The sequence below is a fragment of the Salmo trutta genome, chromosome 31, assembly GCF_901001165.1.
Source record: "Salmo trutta chromosome 31, fSalTru1.1, whole genome shotgun sequence".
Classification (NCBI taxonomy): domain Eukaryota; kingdom Metazoa; phylum Chordata; class Actinopteri; order Salmoniformes; family Salmonidae; genus Salmo; species Salmo trutta.
The window spans coordinates 16,486,580-16,511,348 of record NC_042987.1 but is presented as its reverse complement, the minus strand read 5'-3'; the positions used below and the strand labels follow the sequence as shown (position 1 = coordinate 16,511,348).

The following is a 24,769-nucleotide window of genomic DNA, read 5'->3' as shown; positions in this document are numbered from 1 at the left end:
GTCAAGGTAACACACTGACAATCAGCCATATTACCAAAGGAATTGAAAGTAACAAAGTCTGGTTGGTTGGGAAGCACACATTGCACGCAGACAAGTACACGCACATGCATGCTCACACACACGTACACATGTATGTACACATGTACACACACATACCTTCTCCCTTTGTCTCTACATTCCCTTACACCACGCACACACACACACACAAACAAGCATGCATACAAACTCACCCACACATAGACAACACACACAAACAGACACTCAAAGATCTTACCTTGTCACCGTCCTCACAGTTCATGGCATTTGAGAAGGGGATCTCAGCCTTAAACATCTTCCTACAGTGCATGAGCTGCACAAGCAAGTAGCAAACCGTCTTAAACTTCATCTTTTTGGCAGGCTTTATATCCGATAGAATCAATCCTGGGAATATCTGTCAACAAACAAGCAGTGAGAGCAGGGATTAGGATACACACTATGATACATACTTACAGGAAATGTACTGTAGATACACTTCATACGGATAACTACGTTTTCGTCTCAGATTACAGTACACAAACACATGCACACAAACACCAACCCTCCCTACGGCGCCTCTTCTCGGTCTCTTCTCTTTGATGAAGTAGAGCTGTCGGCTCGTCTATCAAGAGGATTAACCCAGCATGTGTTTCAAATGGCACCCTATTTCCTATTTAGTGCACTACTTCAAAAAGGAATTCTCTAAATAGAGAGCCATTTGGGACGTAACCTTAGTCAAGTGTCCCGCATCGGACAGAGGAGGAGAGCAGAAGAGGCCTGGGTGGCTAAACGGCCCCCCGGAGACAAAAGTGACACTACTGTGAAGGTTCACATAAGGATCCACATCAAGCTCTTACATAATCTGAAACCTGACGGACAACAACGCAACAACAACAAAAAAATCATACACTCATCTCTCCTTGCTTGTGGATTTATTAACCAACGTCTCTGCTAAAGAGCCTTGGTTGTTTATCTTCCGTTTTTCCGCACCTCACCAGAGTGTGCATTGTGCATTTCTTTACAGTGTACCAGATGAATAGCCAAGCAGCACTGGATAAATACACAGGCATCAGGAAGTTAGACCCCCCTCTCCAGACCGAATAAAGTCTGCAGGGTATGAGAGGGGGATAGCAGGAGAGGAGAGATGATTATGAACTGACACGGATATATGAATGCTGCTAGTGGCACATCTGTTGGAGATGTGAAGACTAGAAGGGGATGGGGCGGGGGGGGGTCGTGTGTGTGTGTGTGTGTGTGTGTGTGTGTGTGTGTGTGTGTGTGTGTGTGTGTGTGTGTGTGTGTTGCTGCCACAGGCTGTTGACAAGACAGTGTCAGAGCTGAGGCCAAACATCAGGGAGACTGTAAGGGAACCCATCGGATCTGAACAACCGTGACTGAGTGACAACTCAATGAAAAACATACCCAACACTTTCTACAATAAACACAGCATGTTGAACATGTAGAGTACAGTAGTACAGGACTGAAATACTGTTCAGTTCAGACCGATTATGTTTCACCTTATGTTGAAAACGAAAGTTAATGAGAGGTTAAGTCTTTTTGAAATCTGGACAACATTTTACCAGGTAGGTTCCTTTAAAATGTATTATCTGTCCGTTCTAGCAGTCAAACTACATCTGTCCACATACAGTATGACCAAGGTTATGTCCAGTACTATATATCAAAGTTACTTCAGCATAGACCAGCATACATTTCAAGCTGGTCAATGCTGGTCTATGCTGGTCAGTGCAGGTCAGACGCTAGTCAAGCTGGTCTGACCAGAATGGTCTAAGTCAGGGGTCTCCAACAGGTAGTGTAGCTCGCAGCTAACCTACTGTATGAGTAACTCACCAATCGATTTTTAAAGTATACAGGACAAAAATATGTACACAACATGCAACAATTTCAAAGATTTTACTGAGTTACAGTTCATATAAGGAAATCAGTCAATTGAAATACATAAATTAGGCCCTAATCTATAGATTTCACATGACTTGTCAGGGGCACAGCCATGGGTGGGCCTGGGAGGGCATAGGCTCACCCACTGGGGAGCCAGGCCCTGCCAATCAGAATGAGTTTTTCACCACAAAAGGGCTTTACTACAGATAGAAATACTCCTCAGTTTCATCAGCTGTCCAGGTGGCTGGTCTAAGACTATCCCGCAGGTAAAGAAGCCGGATGTGAAGGCCCTGGGCTGGTGTGGTTACACATGGTCTGCGGTTGTGAGGCCGGTTGGACATAATGCCAAATTCTCTATAAAGACATTGGAGGTGGCTTATGGTAGAGAAATGAACATTAAATGCTCCAGCAAACGTTCTGGTGACATTCCTGCAGTCAGCATGCCAATTGCACGCTCCTTCAAAACTTGAGACATCTGTAGCATTGTGTTGTTTGATAAAACTGCACATTTTAGAGTGGCCTTTTATTGTCCCTGGCATAAGTTCTTGGCAAAGGAGAAATGCTCACTAACAAGAATGTAAACAAATTTGTGCACAAAATTAGAGAAATACGCTTTTTGTGTGTATGGAACATTTCTGGGATCTTTGATTTCAGCTCATGAAACATGAGACCAACATTTTACATGTCGAGTTTACATTTTTGTTCAGTATACATAAATGTTTTCATGTGTTCCATCGCAAACTGTGATAAACAGAAAGGCTTCCGGCTACTACCCAATTAATGTCACATTGACATTATCCCACCCCTGGCTAGCCACTATTCTATTTAAAAGGCCAAATGTAACATAATATCTGCCCATTAAATTCCAGCAATATTTCCCTTCTGTCTGTTTGGTGTGTGCGTTTGTCTGCTCTGTACGTAGCCAGTTAGCATTGCTAATGTTAACCGTCTTTTGGGTAGTTAAAGACTTTCCCCAAAAACCTTCGGCAAAGTAGGCTTACCTGACCATACCACATCATGATTATTTATTTGTATAAATTGAGTGGTGATTGTTTAGCAAACCCTGCCAGGATGTGCTGCAGCAGTAGGCCTAACAGCAGAAACCACACATCCTCTCTTGTTGGATGCACAATTAAAGGGAAATTACACTCAAACATCTAAAACATTTTTTTTTCTCCCAGACCTCAAGAATTGTCTTCTGATGTGATTTAAGCATTGACATGGACTGAGAACATAAATTTCGTTGTTTGTCTACTAATAATTTTAATATTGAATAAAAAAAACGAAACCAGGGGAAATAAAGCTCAGGAAACTAATTTTATGAGGCCCTTTTAGAGTTGTTTATTAACCACTATTTTATCAGACATATTAACAGAAAACACATCTCTTTCACATCAAGGACCTGGGGGAAGAGTTGCAGGGTAGAGGAGAAGAGAAGAATGTGCCTATTTGAAAGCTATGCCATTTTTTTAACAGCCCAACTAACAGATTGGATTAGTTTAGAAAAATGTATGTTATTTATCTTTGTGTAGCATAAGATTGATTAATTAATCAATCAATCAATGTGCAGTTGACGTCGGAAGTTTACATACACCTTAGCCAAACATATTTAAACTCAGTTTCTCATAATTACTGACATTTAATCCTTGTAACAATTCCTGACATTTAATCCTTGTAAAAATTCCCTGTCTTAGGTCATTTAGGATCACCACCTTATTTTAAGAATGTGAAATGTCAGAATAATAGTGGAGAAAATGATTTATTTCAGCTTTTATTTCTTTCATCACATTCCCAGTGGGTCAGAGGTTTACATACACTCAATTAGTATTTGGTAGCATTGCCTTTAAATTGTTTAACTTGGATCAAACATTTCAGCCTTCCACAAGCTTCAATATATCCACATAATTTTCCTGCCTCATGATGCCATCTATTTTGTGAAGTGCACCAGTCCCTCCTGCAGCAAAGCACCCCCACAACATGATGCTGCCACCCCCGTGCTTCACGGTTGGGATGGCGTTCATCGGCTTGCAAGCCTCCCCCTTTTTTTTTTCAAACATAACGATGGTCATTATTGCCAAACAGTTCTAATTTTGTTTCATCAGACCAGAGGACATTTCTCCAAAAAGTACAATCTTTGTCCCTATGTGCAGTTGCAAACCACAGTCTGGCTTTTTTATGGCGGTTTTGGAGCAGTAGCTTCTTCCTTGCTGAGCGGCCTTTCAGGTTATGTTGATATTGGACTCGTTTTACTGTGGATATAGATACTTTTGTAAGTGTTTCCTCCAGCATCTTCACAGGGTCCTTTGCCGTTGTTCTGGGATTGATTTGCACTTTTCGCACCACAAGTACGTTCATCTCTAGGAGACAGAACGCGTCTCCTTCCTGAGCGTTATGACAGCTGCGTGGTCCCATGGTGTTTATACTTGCGTACTATTGTTTGTACAGATGAACGTGGTACCTTCAGGCGTTTGGAAATCGCTACCAAGGATGAACCAGACTTGTGGAGGTCTACAATTTTTTTCTGAGGTCTTGGCTGATTTCTTTTGATTTTCCTATGATGTCAAGCAGAGGCATTGAGTTTGAAGGTAGGCCTTGAAATACATCCACAGGTACACCTCCAATTGACTCAAATTATGTCAATTAGCCTATCAGAAGCTTCTAAAGCCATGACATAATTTACTGGAATTTTTCAAGCTGTTTAAAGGCAGTCAACTTAGTGTATGTAAACTTCTGACCCACTGGAATTGTGAAACAGTGAATTATAAGTTAAATAATCTGTCTGTAAACAATTATTGGAAAATTGACTTGTGTCATGCACAAAGTAGATGTCCTAACCGACTTGCCAAAACTATAGTTTGTTAACAAGAAATGTGTGGAGTGGTTGAAAAACAAGTTTTAATGACTCCAACCTAAGTGTATGTAAACTCCGAGATCAACTGTACATTCAAAAACACAGATATTGAAATGAACAATTAAAAAAATCTAACTGCAATAGAGCATGCTGGAAAATACAATAATGATGGGTGTAGTTTTGGAGACTAGCAAAATCTTAAGACTTGGGAGTCAACCTCGCTTGGGATTTGAACTCACAACCTCTTGGTTTCCACAACCTGAATTTCCTGCTCCGCCACTGGTTCTGTGGGTATCATAAAGATTGTTAAAAGATTAGAACCGATAGACAATCTGTAATTTGTCCCTGTAGGCCAGAGATCATCAACTAGATTCAGCCGTGGGACGATTCTTTTTTGAGCGGATGGTCAGTGGTCCAGAACATAATTACAAATGATTTGTAGACTGCAAATTGACAGCAAGAAACAGATATAATATTTGACTACAACATAATAATTTCAAACCTTGCTTACATTTGTATATGATCTCATACTGTATATCTCCATTATGCATGGGAATACTTTGGAACAGAGTTCCAAAATGTAAATCAGTTGGAGCTGATTTGATGGTGTCTTATGTCCAACCATCCAAAAATTAATTTAAAAAACACATTTGCTCAGAAAACTTGAGGGGCCAAATAAAATCACCCACGGGCCAAATCCGTCTCCCGAACCGCCAGTTGGGGGAACCCTGCTGTAGAGGAACCCTTTGAGTCCCATTTAGAACCCTCTCTTGAAGAACCCTCTAATTCTAGGCAGAACCAATGACAGGTTCTACAGTTATACTTATAGGATAATTCAGATGTGCTTATTGCACACTTAAAAATTAACAGTAATTTCACAGTAAGTTACTAGCTACTGAGTTGCAGTACAAATACAGTATTTTTACAGTTAAATTAAGGTCTCATTGTTGTAAAATGACTTGTTTTTTTACCTTACTTTCACTGAACTTTGAAATGTAAGTCAAATCAAGTTATTGGTCACATGAACATATTCAGCAGATGCTATGGCAGGTGTAGCGAAATGCTTGTGTTCCTAGCTCCAACAGTGCAAGAGTATCTAACAATTCACAACAATCTAAAAGTAAAAGAATGGAATTAAGAAATATATAAATATTAGATCAAGCAATGTCGGAAGTGGCTTTGACTAAATACAGTAGAATAGAATACAGAATATACATATGAGATGAGTAAAGCAGTATGTAAACATTAAAGTGACTAGTTGCAGGTGTAGTGACTAGTGTTCCATCATTAAAGTGGCCAGTGTTTCCAAGTCTATTTAAACTCAGCAAAAAAAAGAAACGTCCTCTCAATGTCAACTGCGTTTATCTTCAGCACACTTAATCTGTGTAAATATTTGTATCAACATAAGATTCAACAACTGAGACATAAACTGAACAAGTTCCACAGACATGTGACTAACAGAAACGGAATAATGTGTCCCTGAACAAAGGAAGGGGGGGGGGTCAAAATCAAAAGTAACATTCAGTATCTGGTGTGGCCACCAGCTGCATTAAGTACTGCAGTGCATCTCCTCCTCATGGACTGCACCAGATTTGCCTGTTCTTGCTGTGAGATGTTACCCCACTCTTCCACCAAGGCACCTGCAAGTTCCCGGACATTTCTGGGGGAATGACCCTAGTCCTAACCCTCCGATGCAACAGGTCCCAGATGTGCTCAATGGGATTGAGATCCGGGCTCTTTGCTGGCACTGGCAGAACACTGACATTCCTGTCTTGCAGGAAATCACGCACAGAACGAGCAGTATGGCTGGTGGTATCCTCATGCTGGAGGGTCATGTCAGGATGAGCCGGCAGGAAGGGTACCATCTGAGGGAGGAGGATGTCTTCCCTGTAACGCACAGCATAGAGATTGCCTGTAATGAAAACAAGCTCAGTCCAATGATGCTGTGACACACCGCCCCAGACCATGACGGACCCTCCACCTCCAAATCGATCCCGATCCAGAGTACAGGCCTCGGTGTAACGCTCATTCCTTCGACGATAAACGCGAATCCGACCATCCTGCCTGGTGAGACAAAACCACGACTCGTCAGTGAAGAGCCCTTTTTGCCAGTCCTGTCTGGTCCAGCGACGGTGGGTTTGTGCCCATAGGCGACGTTGTTGCCGGTGATGTCTGGTGAGGATCTGCCTTACAACAGGCAGATCCTCTCTCAGCCTATTGCAGAAAGTCTGAGCACTGATGGAGGGATTGTGCATTCCTGGTGTAACTCGGGCAGTTGTTGTTGCCATCCTGTACCTGTCCCGCAGGTGTGATGTTCGGATGTACCGATCCAGTGCAGGTGTTGTTACACATGGTCTGCCACTGTAATGACAATCAGCTGTCCGTCCTGTCTCCCTGCAGCACTGTCTTAGGCGTCTCACAGTATGGACATTGCAATTTATTGCCCTGGCTACATCTGCAGTCCTCATGCCTCCTTGCAGCATGCCTAAGGCACGTTCACACAGATGAGCAGGGACCCTGGGCATCTTTCTTTTGGTGTTTTTCAGAGTCAGTAGAAAGGCATCTTTAGTGTCCTAAGGTTTCATAACTGTGACCTTAATTGCCTACCGTCTGTAGTGTCTTAACGACCATTCCACAGGTGCATGTTCATTAATTGTTTGTTTCATTGAACAAGCATGGGAAACAGTGTTTAAACCCTTTACAATGAAGATCTGTGAAGATATTTGGATTTTTACGAATTATCTTTGAAAGACAGGGTCCTGAAAAAGGGCTGTTTCTTTTTTTGCTGAGTTTATATAAAGGCAGCAGCCTCTAAGGTGCAGGGGTGAGTAACCGGGTGCAAGCCGACTAGTGATGGCTATTTAACAGTCTGATAGAAGCCGTTTTTCAGTCTCTCGGTCCCTGCTTTGATGCATCTATACTGACCTCGCCTTCTGAATGACAGCGGGGTGAACAGGCCATGGCTCGGGTGGTTGATGTCTGTGATATTCTTTTTGGCCTTCCTGTGAAGGCCATTGGGGGCAATGTGCTGGCGTGGGCTCAGTAGCATATTTGGGGGCATGGTCTAAAATACGTTGTATTTGTGCCAACCATTAGTGGAAGTGTTGTACTAGTTTAAGTGGTTTCATTGTTATGCTGAGTATCTCATTTTTCCACTCCAAATTCTACAATCAAGAGCTGCACTGTTAAGCTGTTACTGTGGATTTTCCAGTTACTTTAAAGGCAGTTGGTCATTGGGATGTTCATGTTCAATTTTCAATCATTTACTGTCAGCTTGCTGCAAATAGTTATTGTAAAATTCACAATAACTGACTGTGGCTGATGTCTGTCATGTTCACTGACCTGATGGTGTGACAGAAAGATCAGTTTGTTGCCAACCAAGAGGTTGAGGCCAGGTGAGGCTGGAGCCCAAGTGTGCTCACCACAAAGAAAGCTTATAACAACTACTAAGCTATCAGAAAAGTTCAGTGAAGGTACAGTGAGCTACTGCCAGTGAGTTGCCACTGAGTTGCTTGCGGTTACTGGCTCTTACATGACTGAACTTTACAGCTGGTTGCCAATTAGGTAAAGCAAATTCACAGCAAGTAACTTCCATTAAGGTATTGCTAAATGCACAGTAACCTCTTAACAGTGCAGCTCATATGCCCTTACAAAGATTGCAAAACTGACAGTGTTAAGAGGTGCTCAACCTTTGACAACATAGGCATCAACCACTTCCACTGACAGTTGGTACAAATAACAATTTTTGGATCATGCCCCCAAATATGCTAATTAGACCACCCCACCGGTACATTGCCCCCACCTATATTTCAAAGCGCATTGATGATTGTACCTTATATTCAAAATATTGAGTGGAAAAAGTGCCTGGATTAGGACCTGCGCCACTTCCTGTGTGAGGTAGGGTCGTACTTAACAGATGTTGTAGAGCATGAACCTGCAGGAGCGAGTCACTGCTTTGATGTTTGCATTGTCATGCCAAGGTTCTTTTCACTCTGGGCAGGCAACACCGGAGTTATCAACCGTGATGGAGAGGTCTTTGATCGGACAGACATACCCCGGGAGGAAGAGCAGCTCAATCTTGTCGAGGTTGAGCTTGAGATAGTGGGCCGACATCCAAGCTGAGATATCTGCCAGGCACGCAGAGATGTGTCACCACCTGGGTGTCAGAAGGAGGAGGGGGGGAGTAGTTGAGTGTCATCCGCATAGCAATGATAGAAGATGACGGAGCCGAGTTACTTGGTGTATAGACAGAAGAGGAGATGGCCTAGAACCGAGCCCTAGGGGACACCAGTAGTAAGAGTACGTGGTGCAGACACAGATCCTCTCCATGTCATCTGGTAGAAGCGGCCTGCCAGGTACGATGCAATCCAAAAGTGTGCAGAGCCTGAGACTCCCAGAGGAGGGTCTGATGGCTCATGGTGTTGAAGGCAGCAGATAGATCTAGGAGGATGAGAACAGAGGAGAGAGTCAACTTTGGCAGTGCAGAGAGCCTTAGTGACAGAGAAAAGCAGTCTAGGTTGAGTGACCGGTCTTGAAGCCTGACTGGTTCGGTCTGAGAGAGATAACGAGAGAGTTGATCAGAGACAGTACATTCAAGAAAATAAAGGGATACAGGTCTATAGTTTGACGTCAGATGAGTCGAGTCTGGGTTTCTAGTGGAGGGAACCATCTCGGGCCATTTTGAAGTCAGAGGGGACGCAGCCAGTGGTAAGGAATGAAGGAGAAGGGAGGGGATGGGGTCGAGCAGGCAGGTTTTCGGGCGGCCAGACCTCCGTAGTCGCAGGATTTAATCTGGGGGGTGGGGGGAGGTCAAGGCGTAGGGTAGTTCTGTGTGAGTGGGACCAGTGGACTCAATAGGCTGAGTGAATGAGTAGAGGATGTCGTCAACCTTCTTTTCAAAGTGGTTGACGAAGTCGTCCGCAGAGAGGTAGGAGGGAGAAGGTAGAAAATAATTTCCTAGGATTAGAGGCAGAAGATTGAAATTTAGAGTGATATAAAGTGGCTTTAGCAGCAAATACTGAGGAAGAGAAGGTAGAGAGGAGGGAGTGAAAGGATGATAAGTCCTCCAGAAGTTTAGTTTTCCTCTATTTTCGCTCAGCTGCTTGCAGCCCTGTTCTGTAAGCTTTTAATGAATCACTCAGCCACGGAGCAGGAGGGGAGGGCCGAGCCAGCCAGGAGGAATGGGGACAGTGTGAGGAGTCAAATGATGCGGAAAGAGAGAAGAGTAGGGTCGAAGAGGCAGAATCAGGAGGGAGAATGATTTATCAGAAGGGAGAGATGCTAGGATAGAAGAGGAGAGTAGTGGGAGAGAGAGTGAAGATTGCAATGGCATATGACCATCTTAGTGGCTAGGTAGGGGCTTAGTGGCTAGGGTTGGAGGAGGGTTGGAGGAAAGGGAGACAGAAAAGGAAACAAAGTAGTGATCAGAGACAAGGGGGGGCAAGGGGAAAGAAATTAGTCGAAGGCAGACGTCAGGAGGTTGAATTCACCAAGTACAGTGGTGAGCCATCAGGAAATTAGCTTATCAAGGTGTCAAGCTCATTGAGGAACTCTCCAAGGCTAACTGATGGGCGATAGATGACAACTATGTTAAGCTTGAGTGGACAAGTGACAGCATGGAATTCAAATGAACAGATGGACAGGTGAGAGGGAGAAAAGAGAATCTCCAGTTAGGAGAAATTAGTAGCCTTGTGCCACTACCGCGACGACCAGATGCTCTCAGACTATGAGAGAAAACGTAGTCAGATAAAGAGAGCAGCTAGATTAGCAGTGTTCTCTGGGGTGAGCCATGTCTCCATCAGGGCCAAAAAGTCAAGGGACTGAAGGGCAGCATAGGCTGAAATGAACTCGACGATCTTAACCGCAGATCAGCAGTTCCAAATGCTGCAACAGACCCAGAATTCCACATGGTTTGTGCGCGCAGGGTACACTAAATTAGAAGGGTTGCAGCCAAGGGGTGGGAGCGTCTGTAAAGCCTACAGGGAGAGGAGTGAACAGGTATAGAAAACCCACACAGTTACAAACGAGCAAACTGAGATCAGAAAAAATAACTAGGTAAGATACTCAAGTGAGAGAGCAGTGTGGAGCCTTCTCTCTTTCTCTCTTTCTCTCTTTCTCTCTTTCTCTCTTTCTCTCTTTCTCTCTTTCTCTCTTTCTCTCTTTCTCTCTTTCTCTCTTTCTCTCCTCTAAGAAACTTCTTTGTTTCAGTGACGGCCTTACTGACACAACCACCGCTTTGAACTGCCATTGAGAAAACAGGGGAGACTGAAGTACTAACACTAATTGCTAGTTGCCTAGCAGAGGTGAAGAGCACACCTCCCTGTACTAATTGCTGATTGCCTAGGAGAGGAGAAACCACTCCCCCTTCAAAACAACCACTGATTACCAAAACAAGTCACAAATTGCCCTGCCCTTTGATCCTGGTTGATGTGTCAACAATCACCTGCAAGTTAGTTTGACTTATATAGGCACATTCTTCTCTCTCATCTACCCTGCAACTCTTTCCCAGATCCTCTGTGTACAAGATATGTGTTTTCTGTTAATATAACTGATAAAATAATGGTTAATAAGCAAATCTAATAGCGCCCCATAAAATTAGTTTTCTCTGTTTTATATTTCTTGATTTAGGATTTTTTATTCAATATAAATATTACAATTATTAATAGACAAACAACGAAAATGCATGTTCTGAGTGCACGTCAACGCTTAAATCACATCAGAAGACAATTCTTGAGGTCTTCGAAAAAAGTAACACATTTAAACTAATCCAATATGTTAGTTGGACTTATTGCACCCGTTACTGAAATCGTTGTTTCAGTTTAGATGGTTTAGGTAGTATCATTCATTCATCTTTCAAACTCTGGCAGCCATTCTGAATTGTGGGTGAATATAACTTCCAATTGTTGGATATCCCCACTCAGGCTGGATTCTAATAGGAATTAGAAATCATTGGTCAGCAGTTTTCAAAACCAAGCGAAGGCTGGTCACCAGCGAAAACACAACGAAGGCTGGTCACCAGCAAAAACACAACGAAGAATGGTCACCAGCAAAAAACACAACGAAGGCTGGTCACCAGCAAAAACACAACAATGGCTGGTCACCAGAAAAAACACAACGAAGACTGGTCACCAGCAAAAACACAACAAAGGCTGGTCACCAGAAAAAACACAACGAAGACTGGTCACCAGCAAAAACACAACGAAGGCTGGTCACCAGAAAAAACACAACAAAGGTCACCATGTCTATGCTGTTTTTTTCAGCAGGGTACACACATATACTGTACTGTACACACATGCAAAACCTCTCGATCATCCTCTCTCATGCAGAAGATTTCCCATATTGTACACACACATGCACGCACACACACGCACACAAACATACATGCTTGCACACAAGTACACACACATACACAAACACGCAGCCCTGACCTTCCGTCGGTGAGATGGTACAATGAAGAAGGTCTCGATCTGGTGTTTGAGGAGGAAGGCGTTTCTCTCGTGGCCGTTGCCAGGTTCTACCTCATAGTCTCCATTCAGGGAGTCCAGGGTCGCCTTGGTGATGTGGACCTTCCTGGTGGAGAAGGAGAAACACAGAGTCAGCATCATGTGGTGCTGCCTACCGCCATTGTGCCTTCAAGCAAGGTACTTAACCACTAATTGCTCCAGAGGCTGTGTTGTGTGTCAGATTGGGTACTGTGAAAGCAAATGGCATGGCATGGTGATAACTCGTACTAACCCAGGCAGTCCCCCTGCCTCCATGACGTTGGCCAGTGTGACGTCGTTGGACCACACGTCATACTGCCACTTCCTCAGTCCCAGGACCCCACACAGCACCCGGCCCGTGTGGAGACCCACACGCATGTTCAGATTCACCTCCGTGGCCTCCGCTACTGATCTGCAGGAGCATGAGAAGGGTAATTACAATATTATATAATTGACACTACGTGTGTGGTTGTGGGCCAGAGTTTGTGTGTGTGTGTGCCAAGTGCCTACAGTGGGGGAAAAAAATATTTGATCCCCTGCTGATTTTGTACATTTGCCCACTGACAAAGAAAGGATCAGTCTATAATTTTAATGGTAGGTTTATTTGAACAGTGAAAGACAGAATAACAACAAAAATATCCAGAAAAACGCTTGTCAAAAATGTTATAAATTGATTTGCATTTTAATGAGGGAAATAAGTATTTGACCCCCTCTCAATCAGAAAGATTTCTGGCTCCCAGGTGTCTTTTATACAGGTAACGAGCTGAGATTAGGAGCACACTCTTAAAGGGAGTGCTCCTAACCGCAGCTTGTTACCTGTAAAAAAGACACCTGTCCACAGAAGCAATCAATCAATCAGATTCCAAACTCTCCACCATGGCCAAGACCAAAGAGCTCTCCAAGGATGTCAGGGACAAGATTGTAGACCTACACAAGGCTGGAATGGGCTACAAGACCATCGCCAAGCAGCTTGGTGAGAAGGTGATAACATTTGGTGCGATTATTCGCAAATGGAAGAAACACAAAAGAACAGGTAACGAGACACCTGTCTATGCCAATATCCCTCGGCCTGGGGCTCCATGCAAGATCTCACCTCGTGGAGTTGCAATGATCATGAGAACGGTAAGGAATCAGCCCAGAACTACACGGGAGGATCTTGTCAATGATCTCAAGGCAGCTGGGACCATAGTCACCAAGAAAACAATTGGTAAAACACTACACCGTGAAGGACTGAAATATTGCAGCGCCTGCAAGGTCCCCCTGCTCAAGAATACATATACATGCCCGTCTGAAGTTTGTCAATGAACATCTGAATGACTCAGAGGACAACTGGTGAAAGTGTTGTGGTCAGATGAGACCAAAATGGAGCTCTTTGACATCAACTCAACTCGCCATGTTTGGAGGAGGAGGAATGCTGCCTATGACCCCAAGGACACCATCTCCACCATCAAACATGGAGGTGGAAAAATTATGCTTTGGGGGTGTTTTTCTGCTAAGGGGACAGGACAACTTCACCGCATCAAAGGGACGATGGACGGGGCCATGTACCGTCAAATCTTGGGAGAGAACCTCCTTCCCTCAGCCAGGGCATTGAAAATGGGTCGCGGATGGGTATTCCAGCATGACAATGACCCAAAACACACGGACAAGGCAACAAAGGAGTGGCTCAAGAAGAAGCACATTAAGGTCCTGGAGTGGCCTAGCCAGTCTCCAGACCTTAATCCCATAGAAAATCTGTGGAGGGAGCTGAAGGTTCGAGTTGCCAAACGTCAGCCTCAAAACCTTAATGACTTGGAGAAGATCTGCAAAGAGGAGTGGGACAAAATCCCTCCTGAGATGTGTGCAAACCTGGTGGCCAGCTACAAGAAACGTCTGACCTCTGTGATTGCCAACAAGGGTTTTGCCACCAAGTACTAAGTCATGTTTTGCAGAGGGGTCAAATACTTATTTCCCTCATTAAAATGCAAATCATTTTATAACATTTTTGACATGCGTTTTTCTGGATTTTTTGTTGTTATTCTGTCTCTCACTGTTCAAATAAACCTACTATTAAAATTATAGACTGATAATTTCTTTGTAAGTGCGCAAACGTACATAATCAGCAGGGGATCAAATAGTTTTGTGTGTGACTGTGTGTATCCGTGTTAATGTGTGTGTGCATACTAGGATTGCAAAACTACTGTTAATTTACAACAAAAGTTATCTGAATTTCCGACTGCAATCTATGGTAACTTTGGTAGTTTATACTTTAATAACTTTTTAAAAAATGTATTCATATACAGCTTTCGTTTGTTGTATCTTTGTCCATATTGTCCATTACATTCTAGTGGATAGACCATATATACGGTTTAAGTGAAAATAGCCTATATTTTGAAAAAATCTAATCAAATATGGCATTATTTTCTCTTCCAACAATTTACTTTTTTTCACAACTGCCACGGGTTTGGTGCCAAAACACTTACAACAAATACATATTGACACAGTAAAATAAATAAAAAAGCTATGATGCAAGGACTGGCCATCCATGATATCGAAATTATGATTTTAACTATGTTTTGAGACTACAATGCCTTGCAAAAACTTGACTTATTCCACATTTTGTTGTGTTACAGCGTGAATTCAAAATTGATTAACCTACACACAATACCCCATAATGATAAATTTAACTAATGTTTTTAGAAAATGTTGCTAATTTATTGAAAATGAAATACAGAAATATCTCATTTACATGAGTATTGACAACCCTGATTCAAAACTAAGTCGAAGCAGTCTTTCTGGGTAAGTCTTCAAGAGCTTTGCACATCTGGATTGTACAATATTTGCCTATTCATCTTTTTAAAATGTATCATTGCTAGACAGTCATTTTCAATTCTTGCCATAGATTTTCAAGCCGATTTAAGTCAAAACTGTAACTAGGCCACTCAGGAACATTCAATGTCGTCTTGGTAAGCAACTGCAGGTGTCGATTTAGCCTTGTGTTTTAGGTTATTGTCCTGCTGAAAGGTGAATTTGTCTCCCAGTGTCTGTTGGAAAGAAGACTGAAGCAAGTTTTCCTCTAGGATTTTGAATGTGCTTATAACTGTATTCTGTTTATTTTTATCCTAAGAAAAACACCCTTGTACTTGCCAATTACAAGCATAACCATAACATGATGCAGCCAGCACCATGCTTGAAAATATGAAGAGCGGTACTTACTCAGTGATGTGTTGTGTTAGATTTGCCCCAAACATACCTCTTTGTATCAGGACAAAAAGTTTCTTTCTTTGCCACATTTCTTGCAGTATTACTTAAGTGCCTTTTTGCAAACAGGATGCATGTTTTGGAATATTTGTATTCTGTACAGGCTTCTTTCTTTTCACTCTGTCAATTATGTGTGTATTGTGGAGTCACTACAATGTTGTTGATCCATCCTCAGTTTTCTCCTATCACAGCCATTAAACTCTACATCTATTTTAAAATCACCATTGGCTTAATGGTGAAATCCCTGAGTAGTTTCCTGCTCAGTTTACACAGCTACCAATCGATGCCCTTCTTTGCAAGGCATTGAAAAACCTCCCTGGTCTTTGTGGTTGAATCTGTGCTTGAAATTCATTACTCGATTGAGAGACCTTACAGATAATTGTATGTGTGGGGTACAGAGATGGGGTAGTCATTAAAAAATCATGTTAACCACTATTATTGAACACGGAATGAGTCCATGCTACTTATAATCTGACTTGTTAAGCACATTTGTACTCCTGAACTTATTTAGGCTTGCCATAACAAAGGGGTTGAATACTTACTGATTCAAGACATTTCATCTCTCCAATATTTTCTACAAACAGAATTCCTCTTTGACATGATGTGGTATTGTGTGTAGATCAGTGACACAAAATCAAAATTCAGGCGGTAACACAACAAAATGTGGAAAAAGTCAAGGGGTGTGAATACTTTCTGAAAGCACTGTATATATTGTTTGTTTACATTTACCTTGTTTACAAACATTGAGGTAAAAAAGCTTACATTTTGGGTTCTGATGGGGTACGACAGTTGAACTAAGCTCATGAGGCATTTATAAATGATATTCTTCAACAACCGATAGGTACATATCATTAACTTATAAGTCCACAAATGTATGTAGCAACTGCAGATTGACCCTTTAAACACTAATGGTATTTACTAAATTGATGGTTCATAATTATAATCTTACTTGATTATTTTATATATGTTACATGTGATAAAGCCACAGAGGGCCAGAGAGAATTACAGGCACCTGTGATAATCTGAAGTACCCAAAAAGGCCACTAGATGTCATGTGATAAAATTCCATAAAATCCTTGAAAGTTACCAAAATTCTGGCAGTTTACTGGTAAACTTTGAAAGTTACCAGTAATATACCCTCCATGTGCAACCTTAGTGTGTCCACTCTAGCATTACTGTATACAAATCATTTCTTGCCTCCACACATTTTATTCTGCCATGATAAACGGTGCTGCCCCTCTTCACATAATAATACAGATAGGCCAGGCAGCACTGAGTTCCAACCTCCCTCTCTGTCTGGAAGAAAAAGTGCACCTGTTCTGGGGAGATAAGCCAGAAGGGGAAAAAAATGGTAGCTACTTCAGATTCTAAACAGTTTTTTTCTCTACTCCTGTCTGTTAGGAAAGTAAAGTTAAAGAGAATGTGAGAGTACAGACAGAGGAAAATTCAACCTGTAACGAGGGAGCAAAGTGAGGTTTAAGAGCATTATCTAGAGTCTAGACACTCAATAAACAGGGCAAAATGCTACACTTGTCACCAATATGAATATGAATGAATATGAACCTACCGCTAACATAAGAATGTGTGTTTATTGTGCATTGTAGCCCGAAATCTGTCATTCTTAAAACCCTACGTATATGGGTGTCTGTATGTACAACCCCTATATGGCATATGGAGCTAAATAACACCAAGCCAACGGCCATGCATTTATCACAGAACGGGATAAGGCTCATTGAAGTGTTGAGCTCCTTCTTCCTTCTCCAAATTGTGCAGGACATGCAAAGGAGTCAAACACTCTCAAGCTTCATAAGGAAGCATCCAAATGCATTTCCATTCCCTCTCCCTCAAATGACATTTCACCCCTCTCAACCCCATCTATCTGCAGTGTTGTCATGTATTCATAGAATCCTTCAGCCTGGACTTGTAACACAGTGGTTTAGAAGAATTGAGAATATCAATATCCCCAGTCCTCAGTCTCACTCTTATCCCTGTTCAAACCAAATGATTCAATATAATGGCTGAAGGCTCATTCCTGCTGCCTAGCTAAACTCACTGTTTATTATCTGCGCATAGTCACTTTACCCCTACCTACATGTACAAATGACTTTGACTAACTTGTACCCCCGCACATTGATTCGGTACCGGTACCCCTGTATATACTGTAGCCTCATTGCTGTTATTTTATTGTGTTATTTTTTTTTTTATACATTTTTTACTTGAGTTTATTTAGTAAATATTTTCTGAACTCTATTTTCTTAAAACTGTATTGTTGGTTAAGGGCTTGTAAGTAAGCATTTCACTGCATTTCACGGCCTGTTGTATTCTGCGCACGTGACAAATGAAATTTGATTTGATACAGCGATAAAAGGATATGTGATATAGTGTCCGTCACAAATCAACAGGCGTCAACACTGACCCTAACATCACGATGACTCATGTGGTTTATCAGGCAACCAGCACCATATACAAGTGACGTGTTTTACCATGGATGACCTACACAAACTGGAACATAACACCACATCAGTCCGGGACCTGGCCCAGAACAGGACGGCGTGGAGAGACACATGTCCAAGGAGCTAGCAAAGATTAGTGAGAGTGTCCACCATAAACCTATAGACTCACGTGATGGTGTCAATCATGTCCAGGCCCATCTCCACACAGCAGTGGGCGTGGTCAGTCTTGGGCTGGGTCAGACCTGACACACAGTAGTAACAGTCTCCCAGGATCTTTATACGCCTACAATGGTTCTCCTGTCAATCAGAGAGGGGGGGGGGGGGAGAAAGGGGGGGAGAGAAAAAAAGGGAGGGAGAGAGAGAAAGGGAGAGAGAGGAGAGAGCTTTCTGATATTCAGAGCAATATTGAGACAGATAGACTGACACAGACAGTGTGGGGGGACTAGACACATAAAGTGCATTCATTTCTAAACGGTTAAACAGATACGTATGAAAACACCCTCAAATAAAAAGTGACATTCTGTACTGTGGCCTCATATAAAACATTCAATTTCAAATCCCAAATGCTGAAGTATAGAGCCAAATAAAAAAGCTTTAGCTTCACTGTCCAAATAAATACGTAGGGGGGTGTATATACACATAAATATCACATATGCTTTCCGATATTCAGTATGTCAGACCTACGATGTTAGATTGCGGGGAGGAATTGCTGACAAGATTTCCTTGTGCTTTCTACCTCATATTCAAACCTTCTCTATCCAATATCCATTCGCCTAAACCATTCAAGTCACATAGTGTATTTTAACATCAAGAAACTCCACCCATCTGAATTAGGTCTTGTGCATCCATACATGCAGTAATGTGCAAATTCTCTATAACATACAGCATGTAACAATTTTGCTTCCATCCCTCTCCTTGCCCCAACCTGGGCTTGAACCAGGGACCCTCTGAACACATCAGCAACTGCCTCCCACAAAGCATCGTTGCCTATCGCTCCACTAAAGTCACGACACTTGCAAAGCAAGGGAAACAACTACTTCGAGGTCCCAGAACGAGTGACGTCACCGATTGAAACGCTACTAGCACGCACCGCTAGCCATTTCACACCAGTTACACACATCCTGTAGGCTACAATAGGCTACAGCTGTACACACTAATGTGAACTTTGCACGATGTACTGTACAGTACAAATCCAACTTAAAAAAGGAAATGCGTCTGAGTGCAGAAGCATAACAGTCCCCACTCCATCATATCATCGGATCAGTGTTGTAGAAGTGTGTAGATGTGTGGCCCGGGGTGGTATAGCTGGCTAAGCCGCTTCCTGTGGAGCATGTGTACCACCGCCAGCCGAGGTCCAAATCCAGCCCACTGCTCTTTCAGCACTCTCTCTCTATCAAATAAACATACAAAACACAACAACAATAAATAAGTGTGAACGTCCATGAAGTGAGTAACGCTGCCTGGCGTGATGTGAAGCTCTGCTGTGGGATGAAAGGAGCTGTGGAATTGTAAGCCATCATTAGGGATCTGTGAGCCACAGAGTTCACGGTGAGCTATGGGTTGGTGGGCTGAGCTGCGAGGGGGTGATAACATCACCCGGCTCCCATTGTTACTTCATGGAAGAGATGTGATTGTGGGTTGAGCAGAACATGTGAACTGAAAGACTCATAACTACGCGGTGTGCGTAATAGATGCTCTATTTTAACGTGCAAGTCCATTGGTGTTGAGAGAGAGCTTGTTAGCAGCATAAAATACAGTTTCCTTCACATTATTTTACATACAGGCTACACTCGCTTTGTTATTGCTCACTAGTACTGAGGGCATATTTCTTTCAAGTCAGATATATATTGATTAAGATATTGTCTTAAATTCAAAATATATATTATAATAATTTGAAAGGAAATTCTGTCTTTTGTTATGAGCTTAAATGCCATGGTGAATGATAACAATAATAAGGGGAAAACTCTGATTCGTCTTACACTGTTAAAATGAACTGCTTTGTAACACCAAAACTAGTGGCAACTGAGCATCCACCAACTCGAAGGAGTCGAAACCTTAACTTTTCTGGAGTATTAAAACACATCATCCTGAGATGTTTTGAAACATTATATGGTGTGTGGTAACACCACTTAAAACCTCTACAGGATCGGTGGGTCCCCCGCGGGACGTAGGCTAATGTGATTAGCATGAGGTTGTAAGTAACAACAACATTTCCCAGGATATAGACATATCTGATATTGGCAGAAAGCTTAAATTCTTGTTAATCTAACTGCACTGTCCAATTTACAGTAGCTATTACAGTGAAAGAATACCATGCTATTGTTTGAGGAGAGTGCACAGTTATGAACTTGAAAATGTATTAATAAACCAATTAGGCACATTTGGGCAGTCTTGATACAACATTTTTAACAGAAATGCAATGGTTCATTGGATCAATCTAAAACGTTGCACATACACTGCTGCCATCTAGTGGCCAAAATCTAAATTGCGCCTGGGCTGGAATAATATATTATGGAATTTTTCTTGCATTTCAAAGATGATGGTACAAAAAAAATACAAAGTAGTGTTATCTAATGTGTTATATTCTCCAACATTCATTTAATATTTCCACAAACGTCAAAGTGTTTCCTTTCAAATGGTATCAACAATATGCATATCCTTGCTACAGGCAGTTAGATTTTGGTATGTCATTTTAGGCGAAAATTGAAAAAAAGGGGGCGGATCCTTAAGAAGTTTAAATGAAGTGTTGTTCAACACCTTACCAGGGACTGGGAACAGTACCGGAAATGGTTGAAAACACTATTTTGGTGTTTTGAGTTTTGTTTAATGCAGAATTAGAAACCTTATTCTATGATGTCGTTTCCTCTCTCTATAGCTCTTAAACACTATTATGCTGTTTCAAATCCTGTCTAGTGGAGAATTAGATCACTTGTTCTGGTGTATTTTCATGTTTAACATTGATTTATGTACAGTGCATCAGAAAGTATTCAGACCTTTTGCTATGAGACTCGAAATTGAGCTCAGGTGCATCCTGTTTCCATTGATCATCCTTGAGATGTTTCTACAATGTGATTGGAGTCCACCTGTGGTAAATTTAACTGATTGGATATGATTTGGAAAGGCACACACCTGTCTATATAAGGTCCTTCAGTTGACAGTGCATGTCAGAGCAAAAACCAAGCCATGAGGTCGAAGGAATTGTCCGTAGAGTTCCGAGACAGGATTGTGTCGAGGCACAGATCTGGGGAAGGGTACCAAAAAATTTCTGCAGCATTGAAGGCCCCAAGAACACAATGGCCCCATCATTATTAAATGGAAGAAGTTTGAAATCTCCAAGACTCTTCCTAGAGCTGGCCGCCCGGCCAAACTGAGCAAACGGGTGCGAAGGGCCTTGGTCAGGGAGGTGACCAAGAACCCGATGGTCACTATGGCAGAGCTCCAGAGTTCCTCTGTGGAGACGGGAGAAACTCTAGGAGATGTATGTCTATCTCAGGTCTCTGCTCCCCACAATCTCCCCTTACTGTGTATACTGATTGAGGACACTCTTCTCACTTCTCTTTATTTCTGATGTGTCTTTCACAAAGCATCTATTTAATGAGGTTGATGGGGACAGATATTTTTGGAGCACCTCAAAAGTTCCAGAGTTCATCTGTGGAGATGGGAGAACCTTCCAGTAGGCCAACCAACTCTGCAGCACTCCACCAATCAGGCCTTCATGGTAGCCACTCCTCAGTAAAAGGCACATGACAGCCCGCTTGGAGTTTGCCTAAAGGCACCTGAAGAACTCTCAGACCATGAGAAACAAGATTCTCAGGTCTGATGAAACCAAGATTGAACTCCTTGGCCTCAATGCCAAGCGTCACGTCTGGAGGAAACCTGGCACCATCCCTACTGTGAAGCATGGTGGTGGCAGCATCATGCTGTGGGGATGTTTTTCAGCAGTTGGAACTGGGAGACTAGTCAGGATCGAGGGAAAGATTAACAGAGCAAAGTACAGAGAGATCCTTGATGAAAACCTGCTCCAGAGTGATCAGGACCTCAGACTGGGGCGAAGTTTCACCTTCCAACAGGACAACGACCTTAAGCACACAGCCAATACAATGCAGGAGTGGCTTCGGGACAAGTTTCCTTGAGAGGCCCAGCCAAAGCCCGGACTTGGACCTGATCGAACATCTCTGGAGAGACCTGAAAATAGCTGTGCAGCGACGCTCCTCATCCAACCTGACAGAGCTTGAGAGGATCTGCAGAGAAGAATGGGAGAAACTTCCCAAATACAGGTGTGCCAAGCCTGTAGCATCATACCCAAAAAGATGCAAGGCTGTAATCGCTGCCAAAGGTGATTCAACAAAGTATTGAGTAAAGGGTCTGAATACTTATGGAAATACAAGTGTTTTTTTATATAAATTTGCAAAACAATCTTAAAACCTGTTTTGCTTTGTCATTATGAGGTATTGTGTGTAGATTGATGAGAAAAAACAAACTATTTTATCAATTTTAGAATAAGGCTGTAACGTAACAAAATGACTTTCCGAATGCACTGTATATGATAATTTTCCAGTTTAACCCATTTTTGGCAGGCATTGTTGAGCACAGTGCTCAATCTACCAGTGGTAACTAGAGGTTGTATAGCAAGCATTGCAGTACACTGTATTTGAAAGTTGGAAATGTGGGAATGGACCGTCTCATCATTGAACATCATTTTGCCTGACGGTTTTAATATCCATTCATCATGAACCATTTTTATTTTATTTTACCTTTATTGAACTCAGAAAGTCAGTTCAGAACATATTCTTATTTTCAAAGACGGCCTAGGAACAGTGGGCTAACTGCCTTGTTCAGAGGCAGAGCGACAGATTTTTACCATGTCGGCTCGGGGAGTCGATCTTGCAACTTTTCGGTTACTAGTCCAACACTCTAACCAATAAGCTACCTGCCGCCCCTTTACACCTCATGGCATAGGTGTAAATAATAACACTAAGTATGCTTTCTTTCTTCATACAAAATTGTTTCTAAGAATATAATTACTCATAATCCTGTATAACTGGAGCCATGTGGCAATATAGGAAGCGCAAGGAGATTTAACCAGATTTCCAATGAGTTCAATCACTTAATTTTCTATATCTTTGGTAATCCTCTTAAAGTAAACTTACATTTTGAGAAACATATTAATTTTTATTTATTCTTAAATGTTTTGGTAAAATTAAGTTTAAAAAAATAATTGAAATGAATTGCATTCATTTTTTGTAAATATACAGTACCAGTGAAAAGTTCGGACACACCTACTCATTCCAGGGTTTTTCTTTATTTTTACTATTTTCTACATTGTAAAATAATAGTGAAGACATCAAACCTACAGTTGAAGTCGGAAGTTTACATACACTTAGCTTGGAATCATTAAAACTAGTTTTTCAACCACTCCACAACTTCCTTCTCCACAACAAACTATAGTTTTGGCAAGTCGGTTAGGACATCTACTTTGTGCATGACACAAGTAATTTTTCCAACAATTGTTTCCAGACAGATTATTTCACTTATAATTCACTGTATCACAATTCCAGTGGGTCAGAAGTTTACATACACTAAGTTGACTGTGCCTTTAAACAGCTTGGAAAATTTCAGAAAATGTCACAGCTTTAGAGGCTTCTGATTGACTCAAATGATGTCAATTAGCCTATTGGAGGTGTACCTGTGGATTTATTTCAAGGCCTACCTTTAAACTCAGTGCCTCTCTGATTGACATCATGGGGGGGAAAAAAATAAATCAGCCAAGACCTCAACATTTTTTTTGTAGACCTCCACAAGTCTGGCTCATCCTTTCGAGCAATTTCCAAACGCCTGAAGATACCACATTCATCTGTACAAACAATAGTACGCAAGTATAAACACCATGGGACCACGCAGCCGTCATACCGCTCAGGAAGGAGACGCATTCTGTCTCCTAGAGATGAACGTACTTTGGTGCAAAAAATGCAAATCAATCCCAGAACAATGGCAAAGGACCATGTGAAGATGCTGGAGGAAACAGGTACAAAAGTATCTATATCCACAGTAAAACGAGTCAGATATCGACATAACCTGAAAGGCCCCTCAGCAAGGAAGAAGCCGCTGCTCCAAAACCACTATAAAAAAGCCAGACTACAGTTTGCAACTGCACATGGGGACTAAGATCGTACTTTTTGAAGAAATGGCCTCTGGTCTGATGAAACAAAAATAGAACTGTTTGGCCATAATGACCATCGTTAGGCTTGGAGGAAAAAGGGGGAGGCTTGCAGCTGAAGAACACCATCCCAACCGTGAAGCACGGGGGTGGCAGCATCATAGATGGCATCATGAGGGAGGAAAATTATGTGGATATATTGAAGCAACATCTCAAGACATCAGTCAGGAAGTTAAAGCTTGGTCGCAAACGGGTCTTCTAAATGGACAATGACCCCCAGCGTACTTCCAAAGTTGTGGAAAAAATGGCTTAAGGACAACAAAGTCAAGGTATTGGAGTGGCCATCACAAAGCCCTGACCTCAATCCTATAGAATATGTGTGGGCAGAACTTAAAAAGCATTTGCGAGCAAGGAGGCCTACAAACCTAAATCAGTTACACCAGCTCTGTTTGATCCAAGTTAAAGAATTTAAAGGCAATGCTACCAAATACTAATTGAGTGTATATAAACTTCTGATGAATTAAATAAAAGCTGAAATTTTCAATGTCAGGAATTGTGAAAAACTGAGTTTAAATGTATTTGGTTAAGGTATATGTAAACTTCCGACTTCAACTGTATGAAATAACACATATGGAATCATGTAGTAAGCAAAAAAGTCCCGCTTCCACCTGTCCCA

At 42.0% G+C, this 24,769-nt stretch overlaps 1 protein-coding gene across 3 annotated transcripts in view; it reads right to left on the bottom strand.

The window, feature by feature from the left end:
- The window catches only part of LOC115169640 (adenylate cyclase type 1-like), a 73,413-nt gene that overhangs the window by 20,816 nt on the left and 27,828 nt on the right, over positions 1-24,769 (bottom strand). For all 3 annotated transcript variants that reach the window (XM_029725461.1, XM_029725462.1, XM_029725463.1), the window contains exons 5-8: positions 18,106-18,233; positions 12,497-12,655; positions 12,190-12,331; positions 275-430 (exon numbers count right to left, since the gene is read on the bottom strand). In XM_029725461.1, coding sequence (XP_029581321.1) covers positions 275-430; positions 12,190-12,331; positions 12,497-12,655; positions 18,106-18,233 — 585 coding nt within the window. The remainder of the gene's footprint in view (positions 1-274; positions 431-12,189; positions 12,332-12,496; positions 12,656-18,105; positions 18,234-24,769) is intronic.